The sequence below is a fragment of the Eublepharis macularius genome, chromosome 1, assembly GCF_028583425.1.
Source record: "Eublepharis macularius isolate TG4126 chromosome 1, MPM_Emac_v1.0, whole genome shotgun sequence".
Lineage (NCBI taxonomy): Eukaryota > Metazoa > Chordata > Lepidosauria > Squamata > Eublepharidae > Eublepharis > Eublepharis macularius.
The window spans coordinates 123,728,716-123,749,585 of record NC_072790.1 but is presented as its reverse complement, the minus strand read 5'-3'; the positions used below and the strand labels follow the sequence as shown (position 1 = coordinate 123,749,585).

Below are 20,870 nucleotides of genomic sequence, written 5' to 3'. Positions count from 1 at the left end.
CTTCGGATTTCATTTCTGGAGTAGCCATTTGCCTGAAGTGCGTGGTTTAGATGATTAATTTCCTCATTGAGAAAGTGCGGCTCACATATCCGTCTTGCACGATCCACTGTTTTCATTATGCCTCTTTTCTGTCGGGGGTGGTGGTTGGAGTTTTTGTGTAAGTACCGATCAGTGTGAGTTGGTTTCCTGTAGACCTTGTGACCTAACTGAAAGTTTGCTTTGCGGATGACCAAGGTACCCAGGAATGGGAGTTTTCCCTCGATTTCTTTCTCCATTGTGAATTGTATGTTCAGGTGGATGTTGTTGAGATGATTCAAAAACCCCATCAATTCTTCCTCCCCATGGCTCCAAATGATAAATGTATCATCCACAAACCGGAACCATACACTAGGTTTGTGGGGTGCTGATTCTAGAGCTGTTTTTTCAAACCAGCTTGGGTTGGACTGAACAGACATTTGCTCTTAATCTTATTAATGCCCCAATGAAAAATGCACTACAGATACCATAAGATGTGGTGGTCATTATTGGCTTTAGAAGACTAAAGCAATAAAATTTGACAAGCATGTCTTGGAAATAATTTAAATTTGTAGCATATCCAAATAAGACCAAACATGTTAAGAGGGGTAATTTTATTGTAGCTGGGCAGTATCCTAAAGTTCACTAAATAGCCTACACAATTTCCGTGGGAAAAATATTACAGCAATATTATTGTAAACATTGCAGCCAAAATTAGTTTAACCCTCCAAAAACACTTTATACATATTGCTTCTGGGATATAATTTCCACCCCAAAGCAAATTCCAATATATTTTGGGGTAAAGAAGTCCCATACAGTTGTTTTGTGGTGGCAGAAATAATTGTATTTCTAAGTACTAAAAACATCTAGAGCTTTGATATAAGGCAGACTGTTTTGCATAGAGTCATGTCTCCCCTTTTTCACACAGAATAACTTATACCAGTATAGTTCCTTTACAAAGCTACGTTTTAAAATTTGAAACAACAAAAGCTATAGTCTGAACTTAAGAAAATAGAGAACTAACAAACTTCCATGAATTTAAAAAGAAAACACGTAAAAACAAAATAAATTCCTAATGTTTTTGATACTTGGGGTGTCCTTCCTACCCCACTAATCTCTGTGGTGAGGTAAGTGCTCTCCAGGTTGTCAGGAAGGGCTATATCTCTCCAGAGCACTTAAAAATGGTTTCCTGAATCAGCATTAACAACTTACAGGGCATTCTATGTATCTCAATACATTATATGGGCTGGGATAAAAAAAAACCTTACCCCAAGGGCAAATGCATAGATTTCTGCGGTTGTTTTTCCCAGAAGGTTCTTTTTTCATTTACAGAAAGCAAACTAAGTACTGGCTGTACTTTGGAGACATTGTTTACTACAGCACAGGTGACAATGTCCTAAGAGGAAAACGTTCTAGAGCCACTTTTCTCAGCTTTCTGCCAAAAACAGTATAACCAGGGAAGGAAACACACCCCAAGCACTGTTCCACATACTGATATATAAAACTAGATTCAGAAATAGGCATTTTAAAAAACCTCTATCAATCCATTTCCTCTTTATCCCACCTGCTTCCTAAAAAGCTCAGGACAACAGAAAAATGGTTTTTCTTACTCCATTTTATTTATATAATACAAGTCTTTGAGTCCTTTGCCCATTCACAATACTAAATAAACAACTACTTACAAGTACATGAGACGTATTAGGAGGTTAACAGTGCAATTCCATGCAACTCCTCCAGCCAAAGCCCAAGTGAAATCAAAGAACTTAGACTGCAATAACTCCACGCAGAATTGCACAATAAATCATCTTATGACTTCTTCTCAGGAGTGAGAATCCACAATCATTTATATGATTTTAAGTGGTAAACTGTTAAAACCAGTAGTTATCCCATATTTTTCCTAAAGGTATTTTTGATTCTTCTGGAATTATGTGATTCTGTCAGATGGTGCATTACAATATAGCACAAGGATGTTCAAATAATACAGCTTTCTAAAGTAGAAGGAGCCCTGTGTTTCATGCCGAAGAATCTGCACTATTTTGTACCAAAGATTGTGTAAAGATTTGCTACAAGACAGACTTCGGACTGGGAGGTAGCTTTTCCAGAGATACCAGCAAAGAACACAGTGGTTCAATGTCCTTCATAGGAAGCAATTAGTCTTAATATGACAATTTGAGCCCTTGAATGTTCTGTTGCAGATTAAGCAGCTCTTTCTGTTGCCTTGTTTTCTCATGTTTGAAGGCCAGTTTGTTTGCTTTCTTCTCTATCCTGCGTTCCTGTACAGAGAAATTGGTATATTAATATCCATATACATAGAAAACATGCATAATTAAACTTATGAACTGGACCAGCTCATTTAAATACCTTCCATAAAAGTTATATAAAGTATAACAGACAAATGCCGCTATGTCTTCCACAACTATTACACAATGGGTGCAGAATGCACAGTGTCTGCTCAATTGTTTGCTGTGCTTATACCGGAGGGATGCTGCATAAGAACAGCTGGCTCATGCCTGTTATTATCACTGACAGAGATCTAGAGATCAGCAGCACCCTGCTACCAACTTTGCACATTCCAGTTCTTGGTTTCTAATGTTTCTCCTTGTGTTACAGTCAAAATTTAAATTTTATTTACTACAAAACCAAATTTCTGTATATTCATTATGAAAATTGTAACAAAAGTTACTTTGCGTTCTTCTTTGACAGCTTGTTTTCTAGCTTTGTGATCCTCTTTACTTTCATTTTTGGGACGTGGTTGTGTAGATACTCTTGGCAGGTCACAATCATTAATCATTTGCATGCGCTCAGCCTGCTTAGCTGTAAGTCCTCTTTGAGGCAGAACATCCAGAGGGATTCCAGTCTTATTGGACACTTTGACTGGTTTGGGCTTTAAAAAAAAATACACGGGAGTTAGTGATTCTACTTACTTTACAAGCACCACACTTCTTCATTTTACGTGTAACCCAGAAACTTAAGCTTACAGATTCCCTCAGAGAAACTGTGCAGTTAGTCTCAGCCAAATTCATTTGTCAGATCTAAAATTAAATACAGCAGAAGCTGTAGGACTAATTGTTAAATCAAATGTTTAGACAACACAATTTAGAAAAAAATGAAAAGCCAATTTTGTTTTAAAACCATCTATGCCATGTTGCAAAATGTATTAATCTTTGATTCTTGGTACATGCTGGACAATGGTCAACTATGAAGTGGGATAGTACCAGTCATTCCCCCCAAAAGATAAAATGATTTATTGAATGAACAGCCATATTTACTATTTTCTAAGGTGTCAACTTATTTTAGCTATGGTTTCTGAAGAAACAGGTTACAAAAGCACATGCATTTTCAATCTGAATGTGAATGCAAAAGTATGTAAGGATGCAAAAGGAAACAAAGGACACAATAGCCAGTATGCGTCAGTTAATCTAGAACTAGTAACAAGAACCTCCTTTATTTTTTCAAAAACGTTTTAAAAATATAAAATGCTTAGTCATATTCACTACAGAAATTTAACATGGTATAGAAAGAAAACCTAACTTACCTTTTGTGGAACTTCAATAAGTTTTGGATGATTGTATAAGTTTGAATAGGTACCTTAAAGAGAAAAATGTGTAAGGGCGACCATTCAAGGATTTCCTCCTCCCCTCAAGTTATAAAGGATATAAATTGTAACAACCTATTCCAAAACTTTACATACTGTTAATCCACCAAGGACTTGCCTTGAATAATAAAAGCATGTACCAGTCAGACACATACACCATAGCAGAAACGGTATAAAGAATGATAACCCTGTTACACTGTTTACCCATTTGGGAAAAATATATATAACTCTAAACACTCACTTAAAATGGATTCACAATCCCACTTTTCTTTGGGTTCCTCTATAATTAAAGTTACAATTTCCTTTTCTTCCTCATCCGCTTCTTCGATTGTCTTATTCAAGAGTAGCTCTGAATCTTCCCTGATTTCAAGGACATCTGGTTTCACACAGCTGATAAATAAGACACACAAAAGGCCCATGAACATTTTAATTGAACTTCAGTTTAAAAAATGAACTCTTTTCTGCCCCCTATTATATCATAACCTGTAAATCAGAAACAAATATACAGCACAAGGGCACAAAATACATATTATATTTTGGAAGAATGTAAGATGTAGTATTTTGCTCTCCATATTCAAGCCACAATACAATAGGCTTGTTTAAAATGGGCCTAAAATAGCATCAGATGATTACTAGCTGCATATCACATTAGAATCTTTCCATATAGCAGTATGCTATTGGCAAATAGATCGAACCAATTCCTACTTTGATGCCTTATCAAGGTCACCATCTATGAAACTACACGTCATTTGACAAACCAATATGCTGAGGGACTTGAGGCAATGTAACTAGTAGCCCTGTGCTAGACATAGAAGGTCTGAGAACTACAGCACTCTTGCTACCCAGTGTGGCAAGCAAGCCTAGAATTAAATCACTTGTACAGATTATGTGGGGAGCTCTTTGAGACCCACAAATCCAATGTATACTGGGAATTAATGCTACTCATGTGTATTACAAAAAGCAAGAACCTTCTACATACTCCTTTGCTTTCTCTTTATAGTAGTCTTTCAAGACTTCCTGTAGACGAGCACTGTCACCTTGAATGAAGCCTTCTAGCTCTGCATTATCTAATGCTCCAATTTCATCATCATCAAATTGCTCAAAAAACTAAAAATGAAAAACACAGTATTAACATGAATGCAGCAGAAATTCATCACTACTGGATGAAGTATGTGTAGTATATTGGTTGGATTTTTCAAGCTGGAGGTGCTCCAATTAGTGCAGTTTTAAATAGCTTCCAAGCATCATTTACAGATGCGACTCTCTTGAGTTTCCATTTCAGCTTTCTTCCCCAGGTGATTATTTCAGTTACCTTCATTTGCACAGTGGTTTCAAAAGTGAGTATCTATAGTTCTTTGCCTGGATAAGCAGTCAGACCTCAATCCTCTCTCATACTGGGTAAAGAGCCCTTCCTAACCTACCCAAAGCCTGTAAGATTCAAAGGTGCCCTATGTTTCCAATGAGAAGAAGAGTTCTCGTTTGTTTCTTGGTTTCTCTAAAGAGTGACTCAATTTTGACAGTGTGGGAAACAGTCTGTATGCCATTTAAGTGTTGTGAATGAAGGAACAGTGAAGGAAGCCTACATATTACTATTTTTATGCCTTTGCCACTTTACATTCTTGTACTGGTTGAACACAACAACAAAGAATCTTATGCCACCTTAAATGAGAATTTACTGTGGCATAAAGTTGTGTGTGTTTAACCCCCACACACCCCAGAGAAGAAGGCTCTCTTTTCAAAGATATTGGAATATAATCTTACAAAGATTTCTTCCTAACATTCCTCAATGGGGAACAAAGGTAGAGCTAGAAGCTGTCTCAACCTCTTTGTAATCAGACACTTTCATAACTTCATCCCCATGCATTTTATCAGATACGAGGACAGCCTATATCTTCATGTTAGGTAGTTGGATGGCAACACAGTATACCAAACGATTTATGGCAGATTTAGAATGCTTTTTCAGCACCTGTCCGTTACTGCTGCACTGACATTTTTATCCCATGGAAACAAACCATCGAGAAATTCCATCAGATTAACCATTTCCATCCCACCATCTGAGCCTGGACAAGCCCATTCAGCAGGTCTTCTGGATACTACTGTACAATAGCATGTAACTTATATCCTGCAATCATTAAAAGAAAAGAGTTCAAGCTGAGAAACAGTTTACAGGGATACATCAGTATTTACTAGAACCATTACTGTCTGATTTGCTTACCTTCTCAAATCTCTCATCCAGAAGGGTTAACTGTTCATTCCTTTTTATTACTGCAGAGGTCATAGAGTATTCTGTGAAAAGACTCTTGGTCTCTTCATGCATGAAAAGAAATTCTTTCATCTCTCCTCCAATTTCACTGTCATGTGACAAAGGACCCTCAGAATCATACTCTCCATCGCTACAAATGTTTTTTCCATCCATCTCCTCTTCCTCCATGTCTTCCCATTCATTTTCATCTCCAGATTTAGATTCCCTGTAAACAGCATAAAAATAACGCAAGCTATTAGGAATTTATTGCACTTTTCTTACACTGCTAAAGTAATTACATTAATTGCTTGACACATACCACACTGGTCTTCCTATTTCATAGCTGGACAACTGAAAAGTGAGATAATTTTCACAAGACTGAAAATCTAAGAGCCTTGCCTGTGGTCACTGCCACTTCAGAACTGGACATCACCCTTGTATCACTTATTAGTGATGTTCCCCTCTTTTCTCCCCACTGCAATTAGCAGACAATGCAGTAACATCTTTCCATTCTATTACCAGTAAGCTTCCTCTTCCTGCTCTATGTGCCCAGGTTTATTGGCATTTAAAATGAAGTCATCTTCAAGAAGGTTGTTCGGATCGTCAAAATCAAAATCATCATCAAGTGCAGCAACGATGTCAGGGTCAAAATCTAGTCTGGGCCCTAATGAAAGATGAAATGACGTATTAATAAAGTTTAAAATCTAACCATTTTTATTGCTAACATTCACTGTTTTTGTGTTAATGACTGAAACCAATTTGACAGTGGAGAGAGACTGAAGGTATTTCTATGTATTTTGAGCACAGAATAAGCTACTAAAGTTTGTGCCCCTTTATTTTTTCAGTCATTCATTTATTAAAATATTTATGTCCTGTCTTTCCTTGTAGCTCAAAGTGGCTTACAAATCATTATTTAAACCATACAGAATAAAGTAAACTCCCCCTTAAAATGCCTGCAATCTGTAACTCATTAAAAGCACTGGCAAATAATATGGCCCTTCAATATCTGCTGCACATTTCTAGAGATGGCATCCCCTTCTATAGGTGAGGCCATAACCAGCACATTGAATTAAAAAAAAACACGGCAACAAATGTAGCTGTTTTAAGTTAGGATAGACACACTCCCATCTAGTCCCTGACAATAAATTGGGCTGCTGAATTCTGAAGCAGCTACAGTTTTGGGGTTGCCTTCAAGAACAACCCAATGTAGAATGCATTAAAGTAATCAAACACAAAAGCATGGATCAGTGTGGCCAGTTGGCTGATTCTAAGAAAAGAGAGAGGGGCAAGCCAAATGCAGAGAAAATAAGGCACTCTCGGCCAGTATGCCAATCTGCTTTTTAAGAAGCAAGGTTGGGTCTACAAGCATCCCCAGACTCTTATCCCGCTTGGTAGAAGTCAACTCCACTCCACCCAGGACCAGGGGATCCAAACCCTCCAAAAAAAAAAAAAGCCTTCCAAACCAGATTACCCCTGTCTTATCTGGCCATGCAGATATCTGCAACGGCAATAATTATATGGAAATAAAACAGCTTAAATATAGTACCTGAAACAGGAGCAGCTTTATTTAATAGCCCCACATTCTCTTCAAATTCTGATGCAAACACCGATGAAGGCAAATTAATAGTGGGAGCCTAAAGAAAAGAATCCGAAGAAATACCAACGTTTTATTTAAAATATTTCTTAAGAGACAAAACCCTGTGAAAAATAAAACTTCTGTTTTTTAAGAAAAGAAAATTCAGCTGATACTTAAATTTCAGGAGAGAAATGGGTATCAGAGTGAATGTTGGTGTCTTTCAAATGGAGAAGTGTTAGTGTAAGAAGCTACTCAATATGATCTTTTCCCTACAGCTTCGATCTGCAAGCAAGACAGACAACAATTCAGGATCCCATTTGCATAAGGAGAGCCAGTGAATTGCAATGGTTAGTGTTCGACAAGGATCTGAGCGATCCAAGTTCAAATCCCCACTCTGCCATGGAAGCTTGCTGGGTGACCTTGGGTTAGTCACACACAATTAGACTAACCTACCTCACACGGGTGTTGTGACAATGGAATAGAGGAAAGGAGAATTATGTGAGCTACCTTAAGTGCCCCCTGGGGAGCAAGGTGAGGTATAAATGAAGTAAACAAAATATAAATATCCTGGAACAGTTATCAGGACTTTTGATAATTAGTTTGGTATGCTGTTTGCATATATATGCACTTGATAGGATTATTTCAGAATGACCCTACTAATTGTTACCCACTGCCAATCATCAGCACGCTGGCCGAAGAGGCCTGAAGCAGGAATTGGCCATTTTATAAAAAGAAGCCATAACTCAGAAAAGAACTTTCTTTCTCCTTCCTTATGAGAGAGAAGAAACAGCAGAAGCGGCACCTAACTGTACTGGACCAATGAAAAAGAGGACAAGGTTTTCAGGACCTGAGAAAATGACTCCAGTACCAAGGTTCCAAAATCAAAGCATGCAGAAGTTGTACTTGGTAGCTGCCTACCCTGTTCTTATACCCTCTGTGCATAGGCAGCCAGGAAGCTTCTGGAAGAGCTATAAGGATTTAAATTTCACTTGAGTCTTTTATCTCAGTACATTTGTTTCATTACTCATGTAACTGTGTTCATGTGTATGAATTACCACTTTCCTCTTATCCTCTCACTGATAACAAAGTACCAAACTTGAAGTGTGAAGGAAATTCTAAACAAATACTCAGATAGTATAGTATCGAATTCCATTCGAGATCCTGAAATGGTCAGCTGCCTCAATGTTTAGCAACAACCTCATTTCAAACCCTCAGATCTTCCATATAGGAGTTTCTCCTATCAAATTTCTTTATAAGGCCCTCTTCAGCTGCTTGATAGAAATGGAATAATAATAGTAGATAGTAGATTAATAGTAGACAGAAATCAGATAACCACTGGTCTATCAGATCAGAATGTGAAGATTCAGCAGATATTTCTAAACATTTGTGATAACAGATTTTCAGGAAATTCCACTTACTTAGCTTTAACATTTCTACCCTGTTTCTTGTTTGATTTGATTGCTAGAGGTCCATACGAGAAAGGCACAAAACAGGAACAATTATTATTACCACCACTCCTGTACTTACTGGAATGCGCTGAATTTCATCTTGCACCTCCCCTTCTGTGGTCACTATAACCCTGTTTTGTTGAGTTGGGATGCTCGATAGAACAAGTTCAGAAGATCCAGAAGCTTCTTTAAGATGCTGCAAGTAGTCATAGTCATCATCAAAGAATACTCCATATTTCCTCTGTTCTTCTCTCCGTTTTTCATCATTTCTCTATTTTCATTGTGGAAAAAAATTAACAAATTTGTCCAGTATTATTAACCTACAATTAGATCACTATAGATTACATTTATTTGCAAAAAGAGCCAACAGTCTTTAAAGTAAAACAGACAGGCTAGACACAGTAAATGTTCCTCACTACTCTTGTGGCAGAGCTGATGAAATTCAAAAGGTGCATCTCAGGATTCCATAACTAGAAAGGTACAAAGAATCTTTGGCCTTAAACTTTTAAGACAAACATGTAATGGCATATTGCAAAAAAAGTATAGAAGGTATAACAAGCTGTCAAACAAGTCCTATCCTAGCACAATCCTACAAAATTGCAAAGCAGATATCAGTTACTGAACCAATCCTTTAAAATGTATATTCTACAGTTACCTTTTGTGTAGGCAAAAGAATTCTCTGGGGTGCAGTGTCATCTGCTGCCAAAGGGTCCTTCTGACTTCTGTGTACCAAATGAAATGATACAGCCTTTTTCTTCTCTATGAATGGTTTCTTCCGCCTGTGAGGCTGCAAGACAAAAGTGAGTTACTTCAAATTTCTGCTACCAAAATGTGTACCTTTTAAATTCAAACATAAGAACTGTACCTGATATCCTGCTGAGGCTATCAATACTACAAAAAAGACACACTATAAATGTTTTAAATAATGGGTTAAAGATTAACATCCTGCATGAAGTCAAGCAGTTCGGTAGTTGCTGGGACCATTGGACTGTTCACCAATTTTATGCATTGGTTTAAAATACCTATATATCCCATCTTATTTTCTTGGACTCAATGCAGCTGGTAATACAACAATAAGTTTCAAGGGCACAGAAATCTATTCAAAACAGCACACAAAAAACTGCCCCAAACAGTACATCCTCCAAATATCCTCTGAAATAAAGGTTTTGCACACCTTCCTAAATGCAGAAAGTGCAAGTGCCCTCTGTACTCACTCCATAGGCCATTCTAAGGGACTAGACTTAACACTTAGAAAGTACATGACCAGACTGTTGCCATATGGACAATCTTAAGAGGTGACAGTTTGAGGAGAAGGATTTCGGAGGAGCATAGCTGGCTCATAGGAGTATACAGGAGATACAGATTGATAAGTACAGGGGGCCAAGGTCATGAAGGGATTTAAAGGTAATAACCAGCATTCTGAATTAGATCCAGAAGTAAACAGATAAGTAGTACAGTTGGTGTAGCACTAAACTTCTGTATTCTAGTGGCTGACCCCAGACAGGAGTCTTGCCACCACATTTTGCACCAATTGGTTTCTGAGAGATCTTCAAAAGCAGCCCATGTAAGTTTGCTACATTAGTCCAACTTGGAGACTACAGTATCAGGATATGTGTGGCTATGTGGGCAGAGTCAAAATAAGGGGCCAATTTACAAGCTAGTTGGTAGCTGAAAGGTATTCCTAGCATCACCAACCTCACCACCAACCTATTTATCTCCCAACAAGACCAGGTCCAATAGCACTCCAAGTTCTTAACTTGATCTACTAAAGAGAGATCAACTCTCTCTTGGCATGGTAGGTTAATACCAACCTAAGATTTTTGCCTTCCCATCCAGCATCACTTCCATCTTGCCTGTATTAAACGAATACCTTATGCTAACAGTATTATACAGCAAGGAATTTTTTTACTATAATAAAGCTACTAACTTTTATGTTGTGCTGCTGTCATGCAAGAGTTTGAGTTCCGCACCCAGCAACTGCAGTCACAGCACTCACCATGGGTCTATCACATAAAAAACACAACACCCTTTAACAAGATCTACTTACTCGTGGCAAGGGGGACCAGTGAGAGCCATATTACATCATAAGCTTCCTTTACCATACTAATTAGAAGAAAGTCATCACATACAAATATTGTACAAACGGGTTTCTTGTTGTGAGGATACACAAAATAAAAAGCTGAAACTGACTTCCCAGGATTGCTACCATGTGTTCTGAGTGGCTGTCTACCTAGAAGCAACATGGCATTTTTGTCCCATGAAACTCTGCATTTCAGTTAGCTGCAGTTAAGGGCCCGATCTATGAATTCACCAGCACCCTGTTCAACTCACATCTCTGCCTCGAACTCATTAGGTAGTCCCTTTCAGAATCCCATACTGGAATATACATACTAGCCTGCTAGTATGTTGTTACCACAACACGTGCTAGGCAGTTGTTACCACAACAACACGTGTACATACAGCTCAACGTACGCTGAAAGAACTATGTTGAGTGTTATTGTTACTATAACTACTACCACCACCACACCGCAAAAAAAATGCCACGGCAGGCAAGAAGACGTCCTCTCCTATCTCCCTGCCTCCCTTTACTAGCACAGCTTATTTCTTCTGAAAAGGGCCTTGTAAAAGAGGCCACCGTGATATTGTTTTCCGTTCCCCCTCGTCTCCACGAAAGGAGTAATTCAAGCACGGAAGCTTGAGGGCGACGCAGAACCCCGCAACATACCATAGCGCCGAGACGAGGCCACTGGTCACGTGCTCTGCCTCGCAAGAACCCCCGGAAAACAAACTTCACAAACGCGGCGCGGCGTGCAGGCCTCGCTCACGTGCTTCCTAAAAGGCATTTCCTTGCCCGCCTCGCCCTTCTTTCATTCCTATCTCGTTGGTTCCTCTCTGTCGCCATCTTGGAAGAAACCAAGTAATTCTCGTCGCCTGATGGGAGGGGCGCTTTCTTTTTCCTCAGTGCTGATGTCGATAAGACTTATTTTCAAGAACGACATTTCCATGACCAGATAGAGAAACTAATTCCTACTGCGTGAACGATTCTCCTTCTGTGGCTTCTTTTTTCTCTACGTGACGGGAAAAGGGGAAGATAGGAAACTTTTACGTGCCGTCCCGACAGAAAAAAAGATGGGATCTCCTCTATCGATTGTACTCTTCCGATCTAAAACGGAACTCTGATTTTCACTGTTAAAACTTTTCTGTCTCTTTTTTTGTCTGTGTGATGTTAAGTACGCAAGATGCTAGCAACACAAACCAGGCTCTCCTGACGAGTGGATGCTATTTATGAATTTATATATGTCTATTTCGCTAGGAATTCATATTTATTTCTATGTATAAGAGCACTTTATATGAGCACGTAGTCACTTTAAGAGTCAATAATTCTAGAGGTTAGTTCATTTTGTACTCCTGATTGGTTTTCTTTTGTGTCAGCAAGTATACAAGATGCAGCACATAGGTGCTCAAGAACAGAGTCACGCTACAGTATGTCCTCATAAAGGATTCTGGCCAGTGGTAGCTTTCAGTATTTGGTAGGCACTGTGCTCCTCTAGCCTTTTCTGTCTCTCTGGGTATATAAGGCTTCCATCGCAGAGGTAGGACTGCACACGTGAAGTCAGCAGCAGCCCCTTCATGGGCTTTCTCTGTGGTGGCCCCTGTCCTGTGGAACAGGACCTGCCTGAGGAAGTCAGAAGAGCCCCCACACTCCTGACTTTTTGTAAACGATGCAAAACTGAACTATTCAAAAAGGCTTTTTACTCAAATGGGAGGGCTGCATTGTAGGGATGGGGTCTCAGACGCTTTGCTAATGAGTTAGGGACCATACACTTCATCACTATATTGCCCTACATATTATCTGCTGCTTTAAATATGTACTATGTACCACCAGTGCTCCATGTTGTCTAATGTCAGTGCTAGAATTAATTATGTTCTGCTTCAGTATTTTTTCTACTCTGTTTTGGATTCTTGCTAATACTATTTCTTTAAAACTTGTATCTATTTACCCTATGGCATTGTTTATGGAAATGTCCTCGATACTGTATTGAAATGTACTTGTTACTGATTGTACTAATCTCATACTGTGTAATCTGCCTTGAGTCTCAGTGAGAAAGGCAGACTATTGTACCAATTTCATACTGTGTAATCTGCCTTGAATCTCATTGAGAAAGGCAGACTATAAATGACATTAATAAAATATATTTCTATCATGGAAGACCCCACATTCAGTGGCATGGGCTGGAAGTCCATAAGCCTTACCAACCCCCCCCCCCCAAAAAAACTTGCACAGGTTTGGAATGATAATCACTTTTCTTATAAAAACCCTGCATAGTTCCACTTCTAAATGTAGCTGGAGAACAGAGCTTTGACTCTCGAAAGCTCATTGTTATAACCTTTCTTTCTCTTGGGTAGATTTGGTCTTTAAGCCTTTTATTCTTGCCCCCTCTTGGTAGATTGCTGCCACCAGGAATTAAATTCCAGAATAAATTTCTCCTTTTAGTAACGTGCCCAAGGGCCAGGCTTTTTCATGGTATTATGTGGCCCTGAGGAAAGGAATGGGATATAGGAGTGACAGATACTCTGGGATATAAAAAAAACAAAGTAAACATTTATTTTTATAAGAAGCATATCAGTTTCATATTATTTCTAAAACTTGATGGTTTCAAAAGAGTAGTTCTCAGTTCTTAATTACTTTACTTAAACCCAGTCACACAGATCTTCTCTCAGCCTTCACACACAGCTTGCCTGCTTTTGATATTATTTCTCTCTCAGTTACAAGTAAGACCTTTTCTCAGGTGCACACAGTTTGCCTGCTTTTCCCTGACTGAATGTTCTTTCACAAACACACAGTTCAGGCTTCCACACAGGTTATATTTCTCTCAGACAACATAAACAAGCTCAGGCTGCACACAGCTTGCCTGCTTTCTCCTGACTAAATATTTCAGAACTGCTTAAAAATACTCAGGCTGCACACAGTTGCCTCTCTTGCCCCGACTTAATCATTTTTTCTCCCTCAGTCTAAAACCGCATTCACTCTGCCCACACTCTCAGTCATCAGCCGATCATATCACACACTCATCCCTCTCTTTCACCCCCAGTCTTCATCTATACCACACCAAGCATTTAAAGACATACATTTACTTAAAATCATTACACTCATACTCTGGAAATGTGTTTGGTCTTTAATGTGTGACAGGACTCCAATCTTGCTCTTCTACTGCATGCCAACATGGCTACTCACCTGAAACTAACTCCCCACTCGTTGCTGAACACACCTGCATGAGAGTAAAGCTTGAGTGAAGTGTGTAAGGTTGGGCTGCAGTCCTCTGTAAAGACTCGAGCCATGTTTTGTTGATGGCACTATGTAAATAATTCAATAACCACCTGTCTATTTATATTTATTAAAGCATGTATATCCTGGTTCATTATAAACTTAGTATTTTGGCTCAATGCAGTGCACAATACATTATTAAAACACCAACTATTAAAACCCACTTACCTCCCCCCCAACCTAATAAATGCTAATAAAATACAATAAAATAATACCATGTTTCCTTACACAGTAACAGTGCCATGAAAATCTCATGATGAAATAATGTATAGATCAGGAGCAAAGCCCTCAGGGGCTGGAAAATAACTCCTGCACACACACATGCACACAGGTGCTTAACTTGCCAGGCCTTTGTCAGGGAATGGGGGATCCATTTCCTCTTCCCTCGTGTCATCACTTGATTGAGCAAAGGACATGCTGGATAAGAACATGGCAGGCAACACAAGGGTCTCATGTACAAGGCTGTTCTGGTGTGATGCCTGTGCATTTCCCTGTATATATATGTTCGAAGCTAGGTGGGCTCAGTTTTGCTCTGTGGGGATTCTCCTGTGGCCAGGCACAATTCTCTTATACCAGGCTTGGAGATTAGGAAACATTTAAAAAAATAGGGATTACAGTACTTTGCCTATGGAGATAATTTTAAAACTTATTTATTTACTTGATTTATACCACTCCATTGTCCCCTGTGGGGATCCAAATTGGCTTAGATTGTTCTCATTTAGGGTATTCTTACAATCCTGCTAAGTAGGTTATGCTGAGATTGTGACTAGCCCAAGGTCACCCAGTAAAGCTCCCATGGCAGAGTAGGAATTTGAACCTGGGTCTCGCAGATCCTAGTCTGACACTCTAACCACTATACACATTGCCTTTTTTGCTAGCTGTTATAAAAAGGTGGGTAGTGGTTTAGGTTGAATGTTCCCAATTAAAAGAGATACATTTTGTGGACACAGGCAGGATCACAGTAGTCTGTTTGTTAAATATTATGATATATGGGGGTGGTGTCTAATAATAGAATTTTGATTTTCTGGATGAAGAATTTTGGCTGTCCGACACACAGAATGTTCTTTTAAATCACACAATTTGGCTTTTTTTGATGAAGTGAATTCTCCTTCAACAGAAGGGTCTAGACTGCCAGACTGAAACCCAGTTGATCTTAATGGCCTATAGTGCGATCCTAAGCAGAAGTACACCCTTCTAGGTCATTGACTTTAATGAACTTGGAAGGGTATGGCTTTGCTTCTTATACATGCATGCCATATTTGAGTTGCAAAACATAGAAGTTGGTTCAGAATATTATCTCAACACACAAAGGAAGGCAGTAACTACATGAATAATTTTAGCCTTGTTAGAGATAGGGGTTTCTGTGTAGCTGGGATAGTTCTTCCTTTCACTGTGACTTCCTCTAGGGCAGTGGTACTCTGTGGCTCATGGACAGCCACATTCACAATTCCCATCAACCATGACTACTCTATGCACCGGGCACCTCCCCAATACAGGGTTGTCTTTTCCCCACTACTTTTTTTTTTAAAAAGAGCTAGCATTCAATAGTGGCATGCACCATTACACCACCTTATTAAGCTGTGTATGTTGTTCCCGCCTCATAGATTGAACCCACACACTTCTACAACCTTGATATAATCATCATGGGCAAGTTGTGCTCCATTTTAAAAATAAAAATAGTTTTTCTTAGGCCTAATGATGCTTTAAAAAAATTCTAAAGAATCTGGCCACTTTCCTGGAACATGGGGCAGATGCCACCTTGCAACAGTGCTCAGAAGAGCCACAGGTGGCTCTAGAGCAACTATCAGTGCCCTAGGGACTCTATGCAAGAGTTCAAAAGTTTATAAATTTAATTTCCCCTTGCCAAGTTGCATGCAGGTTTTGTTTGAAGTGTTTCTGTGTGCACTATTTTGCCTTTATTTTGCAGCAATTTAAGCAAGTATTTGATGCAGCTGATTACAAGAACAATAATCTGTCCAGAATCTGAAATCATGCAACTCAGGACAAGAAAATGCCCTTTATTTTATACAATACAGTTATGCTGTTGTTATATGAATTTTACAAAATATACAAGTTAACTGCTCTGAGAAATAAGATCATATTTCTGAATGAGCTTCAGAGAAATCAGTTCAATATGCCATGTGTTTAACAGATTGCCTTAATTGTAGCCATACTGTATAATTTATAATTTACAAAAATAAAGGGGAAGAGTCAATTCTTAGGTCCTCTCAATAGGGTTACCAGTCTGGTAGGGTGCCTTTAATAGTTCACACACTAGGTCATACCTCAGAGATTACATGTAACAGCTCTGTAGTCACTAAAGGTAATACAGTATCTGGAACTCAAGCTCCATTTCTTTCATGGTGCCATTGCTTACCCCACCCCACCCCTTGCTTGCGGAAGGAGAAAATATGGCTTAGTGTTACTAGTGTGGGACTAGGATCTGAGAGATGTGCCATGAAATTCGCTGGTTATCTTAGGGCTGGCTGGTCTTTCTCAGTCTAATCTGCCTTACAGGGTCATGATGAAGATAAACAGGAGAATTATGAAGGTTGCCAGGTTTTATATGCAGATAAATGCAGTCGAATCTTTTCATAGCATGGAGCTAAATAACATCACCCAATGATTGCTGCAGATCAAACTAATATTAAATGCACAGCTAAAATGCCCAGTTTAAATGTTGGCAGCCATAGGAACTATGGATGCTGCCCTGAATTCTTTGGAGGAAGGGTGGGTAATAATGTACATTGTACAACATAGCTAGAAAACAAGGTCTCTGTTCCAGAGGGGAGGAGAGGAGATGGAGAATAGGGTCATGGCAGGAGTATCAAAGCTATTTCTTCTCTTGCTGTTGTAAAGCTAGTAGAGTTGGAGGCCCAGTTTGGTAAGCCTAAGCAGAAATCAGCAGATGAAAAACTTTTCTATACATAGAGACTGACTAGTGGGGGAAAATCCCATCTACTAATTTCTGCTTGTGATGCAGCTGAGTAGCTGTAGCTCAAGTCCTTCTGTAACTTGCTTATTTGGGAGAACTTGACGATACATTTGCTGATCACTGTGATATTATTATATGGCAGCATTACAGAACATATGTCACAGTTTTTCTTGATGTATGTAATATATTGCATTGACAATACAGAATGCTGATTTTTTATTCAGTATAGGAGACGCTTGGTTGTTTTATGATATTGCTGATTTTGTGACTAGTATTTCTGTGCTTCTACTCAAAACATAGATCCTTAGTGAGGGCCTCAAATTATGTTAATATGACATGATCAGGAAACAGTTAACCTTATAAAAAAACCCATGCAGTTTTGCTGTATTAGTGGGGGAAAAGAATATGATTCAGTGGGCTGGATTCTATACACTGCAAATATAGCAAGTTCACATAACTGGTTTTGCCACCTTTTTAGGCTCTTAGGAATGGTATGGGATGTGGCACAAGGGATGCAACAATAATGGGGAATCTGCAGTAATCCCTCCCTCATGTGTGTTGTGCAATTGTGGTAAGAGCTTACACAAGAGTGGTATGGAAGTTATTGCTATCAGTTCTTTTCTGCTCTACCACCCACGCCACATCCACATAGTTTCCAAATGTTCTCCTCAAGAGTGGCTTTCCCAAGAATGCAGGATGATGCAGTGGGAAAGGGCAAAGATCCCTTCCATAAACTTGCTCTCTTTGCAGTGTGTAGGATCCAACCTAACAGCTACAAATATATTTTTGTTTTTTTGAAAACTTTAGACCATCTTTCATCTTGTAACTAAAGCCAAAAGAAAAGAACACAAATTCTGAGGGTTAAAAAAAAATCACCAGAGAGACCATTTATTGCCTTAAAAAAATGCATGTACTTTATAATTAAGAACTAAAAAGGGCACACCGAGGGGGGAAAAACATTGTAGTATATACAGGATAAATAGCACATACATATTGTAATACTGCAATACATGCCCTTGTGTATTTCAGTCCCAGAAATTTCACTGTGTACATTAAAAGGATAAATAAGTGCTAATATAAGACAATTTTTAGTGTAAACAATGTCACAGGCTTATAACAAGCCACCATAATTAGGGCCAATGTAATAAAAGTACATATTGTCATTCACATCACATCATACTATTTAAACTTTAACTAATAATGTATTCACAAATACAATTACAAGATAGTATAAAAGTAGACCATTTGCTCCATATTATTCACACACAACAGATACAGGCTGTAGATTCCAAGGACTTTTTGCAGTCTTCACAATGCCTTTGATAATTTTATTTGTACACAGAACACAATTGTTTCCCATGTAGTCACAGTGCCTGCTAAGAGATTATAATAGGGCCCAACAGAGCCCTGCTAAAAACGTAAGAAAAGCCCTGCCGGATCAGACCAGAGATCCATCTAGTCCAGCATCCTGTTTCCTAAAGCAGCAAACCAGTTGCTGCTGGAGGGTCAAACAGGGCATAGAGGCCGAGGCCCTCCTCTACTGCTGCCTCCACCTTCTCAGCATATATGCTCACAAGACACCTAGAGTGCTTGGCCTTATTGGATCTTTGTCATCCTCCCATATTTCTGTCCAGATCTCCCCTCAAGTTGACTGAGCAGAGGAGAGAAGGATGGATAGCAGGCTCACCCAGTTCTTACGCCATAGGCTGCTCTGGTGTAATGCCTGTGAGTATACACCAAGACGGGGGCATGAGGGAACATAGGTTCTGTTATGCCCTATGTGAATCTTCCATGCACAGACACAATGTTCACAGAGGGAACAATTTTTGATCATGACATTTTTTCTCTTCAGTCCCAAAAGGGTAGGCAATATGATGCCCAGGGAAGCTAGGTAGACTGCCAGCGCTTTTACCCTAGAAACCATATCCTTCCCCTTTTCTGCTCTGGAACAGCCAAATACTAGTGTGTAGGCACATGGCAGCAGCATGGGACTGCACAGTCTCGGCAGGCCAGATTCAGTCTTCAGACCTGTTGTAATTTACTTCAGTCCAAAGAAGCTCAAGCTATCCCCACCCCACCCCTGGGCATATATAGGCTCAGTTCAGACATCACGTAGAGAATCCTGGTTTAAGTAATTATGGTTTGTGTGATTGTCCGAATGCAGATCACTCCAGTAACAATGGTCTGTTAGGGTCTTAATAAGGATCTAAAGCTGGTTTAGTAGCCACAGTTCTTAACTGTGGTTATGAATGATGTATGAATACAGACATTCTGGCTTATTCCTAGTTTAATATTTTGGCTTGTTCTTCAGGGATGCCTTTCAAGGCTATAGAGAAGAAAATAAAACCAGCATTTGTTAAGGCAGACCAGCATCTGAGCGAGTTTTCTGGTTTCACAGATTAACCTTAGTTAAAATATGCTTTGGCCTTCTGTCTGAACTAAGCCACTACAAGCTGCTGTCCAGAATTATTTGATAATCTGTTTCATTCACTTTCATTTCTGATTTGGGTTTCAAAATTTGATTGTCTGCCTAAGTAAGATTAGAACTCATCATACTGGCTGTGTCTTGAAAAGCAGAGGATTTTTTAAAATTCAGACTATTTCTATTGCTTTTTTATTGTCTTTCCTAAACACATTACCCAAATTGATACATGATTATTGGAGGGGGACCCAAGGTTTTCCTTTAAAATAAGTTTATATATAAAACACATAGCTGTGTTGCAATCAAACAGTTATTTGTTTGAAAGTTCTACTGACACACCTCTGACACTCACACAAGCCTAGCTGTGATTGAGATTGTAAGCTCAACGTACTTTTGAAAAGCAGGATAATTTTACCTATTAATTGTTCCTGGACTAATTACTGGCAAATTCAAGAATTCTATGCAAAATTCCTGGGGTCTTAAGTCTGTTGATGAAAAAGGTCTTTGGTGGCTTTTCACCTGGATATGATAAACTAAGGACTCTGGAACAGATGTATTTTTCAAGAAGTTATCCAAAATCTAAATGTAGCATGAAATTGCTTCCATAAAGAATGCTAATAATTTTGTTCATTCTGTTTTTGCTGACAAATAGACTCCCCTCCCCCATTTGAAGGTGGATTTTTATTACTTCCTGATAACAATAATCTTCTGCTTTTCTTTTCTGGCAAACAGCAACTGAGAAAATATTAGTATCAAGCAGTTCTGAATAATGGGGTTGCTATGTTGCTTCTTCTCTTATTATGTTGCCACACCAACATTTCTGTCCATTATTTCTTCCAAGTCATCTCTTGTTAAATGTGAGGGTCACATTCTTCAGTGATTTCAGGCAGACATTCCAGGAATTATTCACTCTTAGTTCTTTGGGATGCTCTGCTTTCCTCAGAAAAAATTTTCATGTCTAGACTACAGAATATTTTCAAACAATTATGGACGGTGAAACCTGCAGTTGAGTAAATCATGGGTGTTTATTAGTATTTGCCACAACAGAACCTGTTCCATTAGCATTTTTCAAAGAAAGATCTTCCCACCTTAGACGTGATGTATGAATTGCCCAAAGATGGAACCAGGACCACATCCAAACGCAGTTGTACACTCCTATCTCTAATTATGTTTTCCCAGGACCCTAATCTAACCCCTTCTCCCCGTCATCTGGTCAGGTTACTGGATTTAACATTATTATTATGAATTAGAATTTAATATTGTTGAATACTTTTCTGTAAGCCACTTTGTAGACCACTTGTAATATGGGAA

General features: G+C 38.9%; 2 protein-coding genes across 3 annotated transcripts in view; both read right to left on the bottom strand.

Moving 5' to 3' along the window:
- Positions 1 to 1,612: 1,612 nt before the first annotated feature.
- On the bottom strand, positions 1,613 to 11,787 carry LTV1 (LTV1 ribosome biogenesis factor). Its single transcript, XM_054992833.1, has 11 exons — positions 11,602 to 11,787; positions 9,532 to 9,663; positions 8,956 to 9,147; positions 7,399 to 7,486; positions 6,372 to 6,516; positions 5,826 to 6,078; positions 4,590 to 4,717; positions 3,852 to 4,000; positions 3,551 to 3,603; positions 2,699 to 2,899; positions 1,613 to 2,288 (listed from the first exon to the last, which is right to left on the bottom strand). Exons 1-11 carry the CDS (start codon positions 11,602 to 11,604, stop codon positions 2,172 to 2,174), a joined length of 1,461 nt encoding a protein of 486 aa, XP_054848808.1. The 5' UTR covers positions 11,605 to 11,787; the 3' UTR covers positions 1,613 to 2,171.
- Positions 11,788 to 18,016: 6,229 nt separating this feature from the next.
- The window catches only part of PHACTR2 (phosphatase and actin regulator 2), a 92,332-nt gene continuing 89,478 nt past the window's right edge, over positions 18,017 to 20,870 (bottom strand). For both annotated transcript variants that reach the window (XM_054982826.1, XM_054982832.1), the window contains one exon: positions 18,017 to 20,559. In XM_054982826.1, coding sequence (XP_054838801.1) covers positions 20,544 to 20,559 — 16 coding nt within the window. In that variant the 3' untranslated portion in view covers positions 18,017 to 20,543. The remainder of the gene's footprint in view (positions 20,560 to 20,870) is intronic.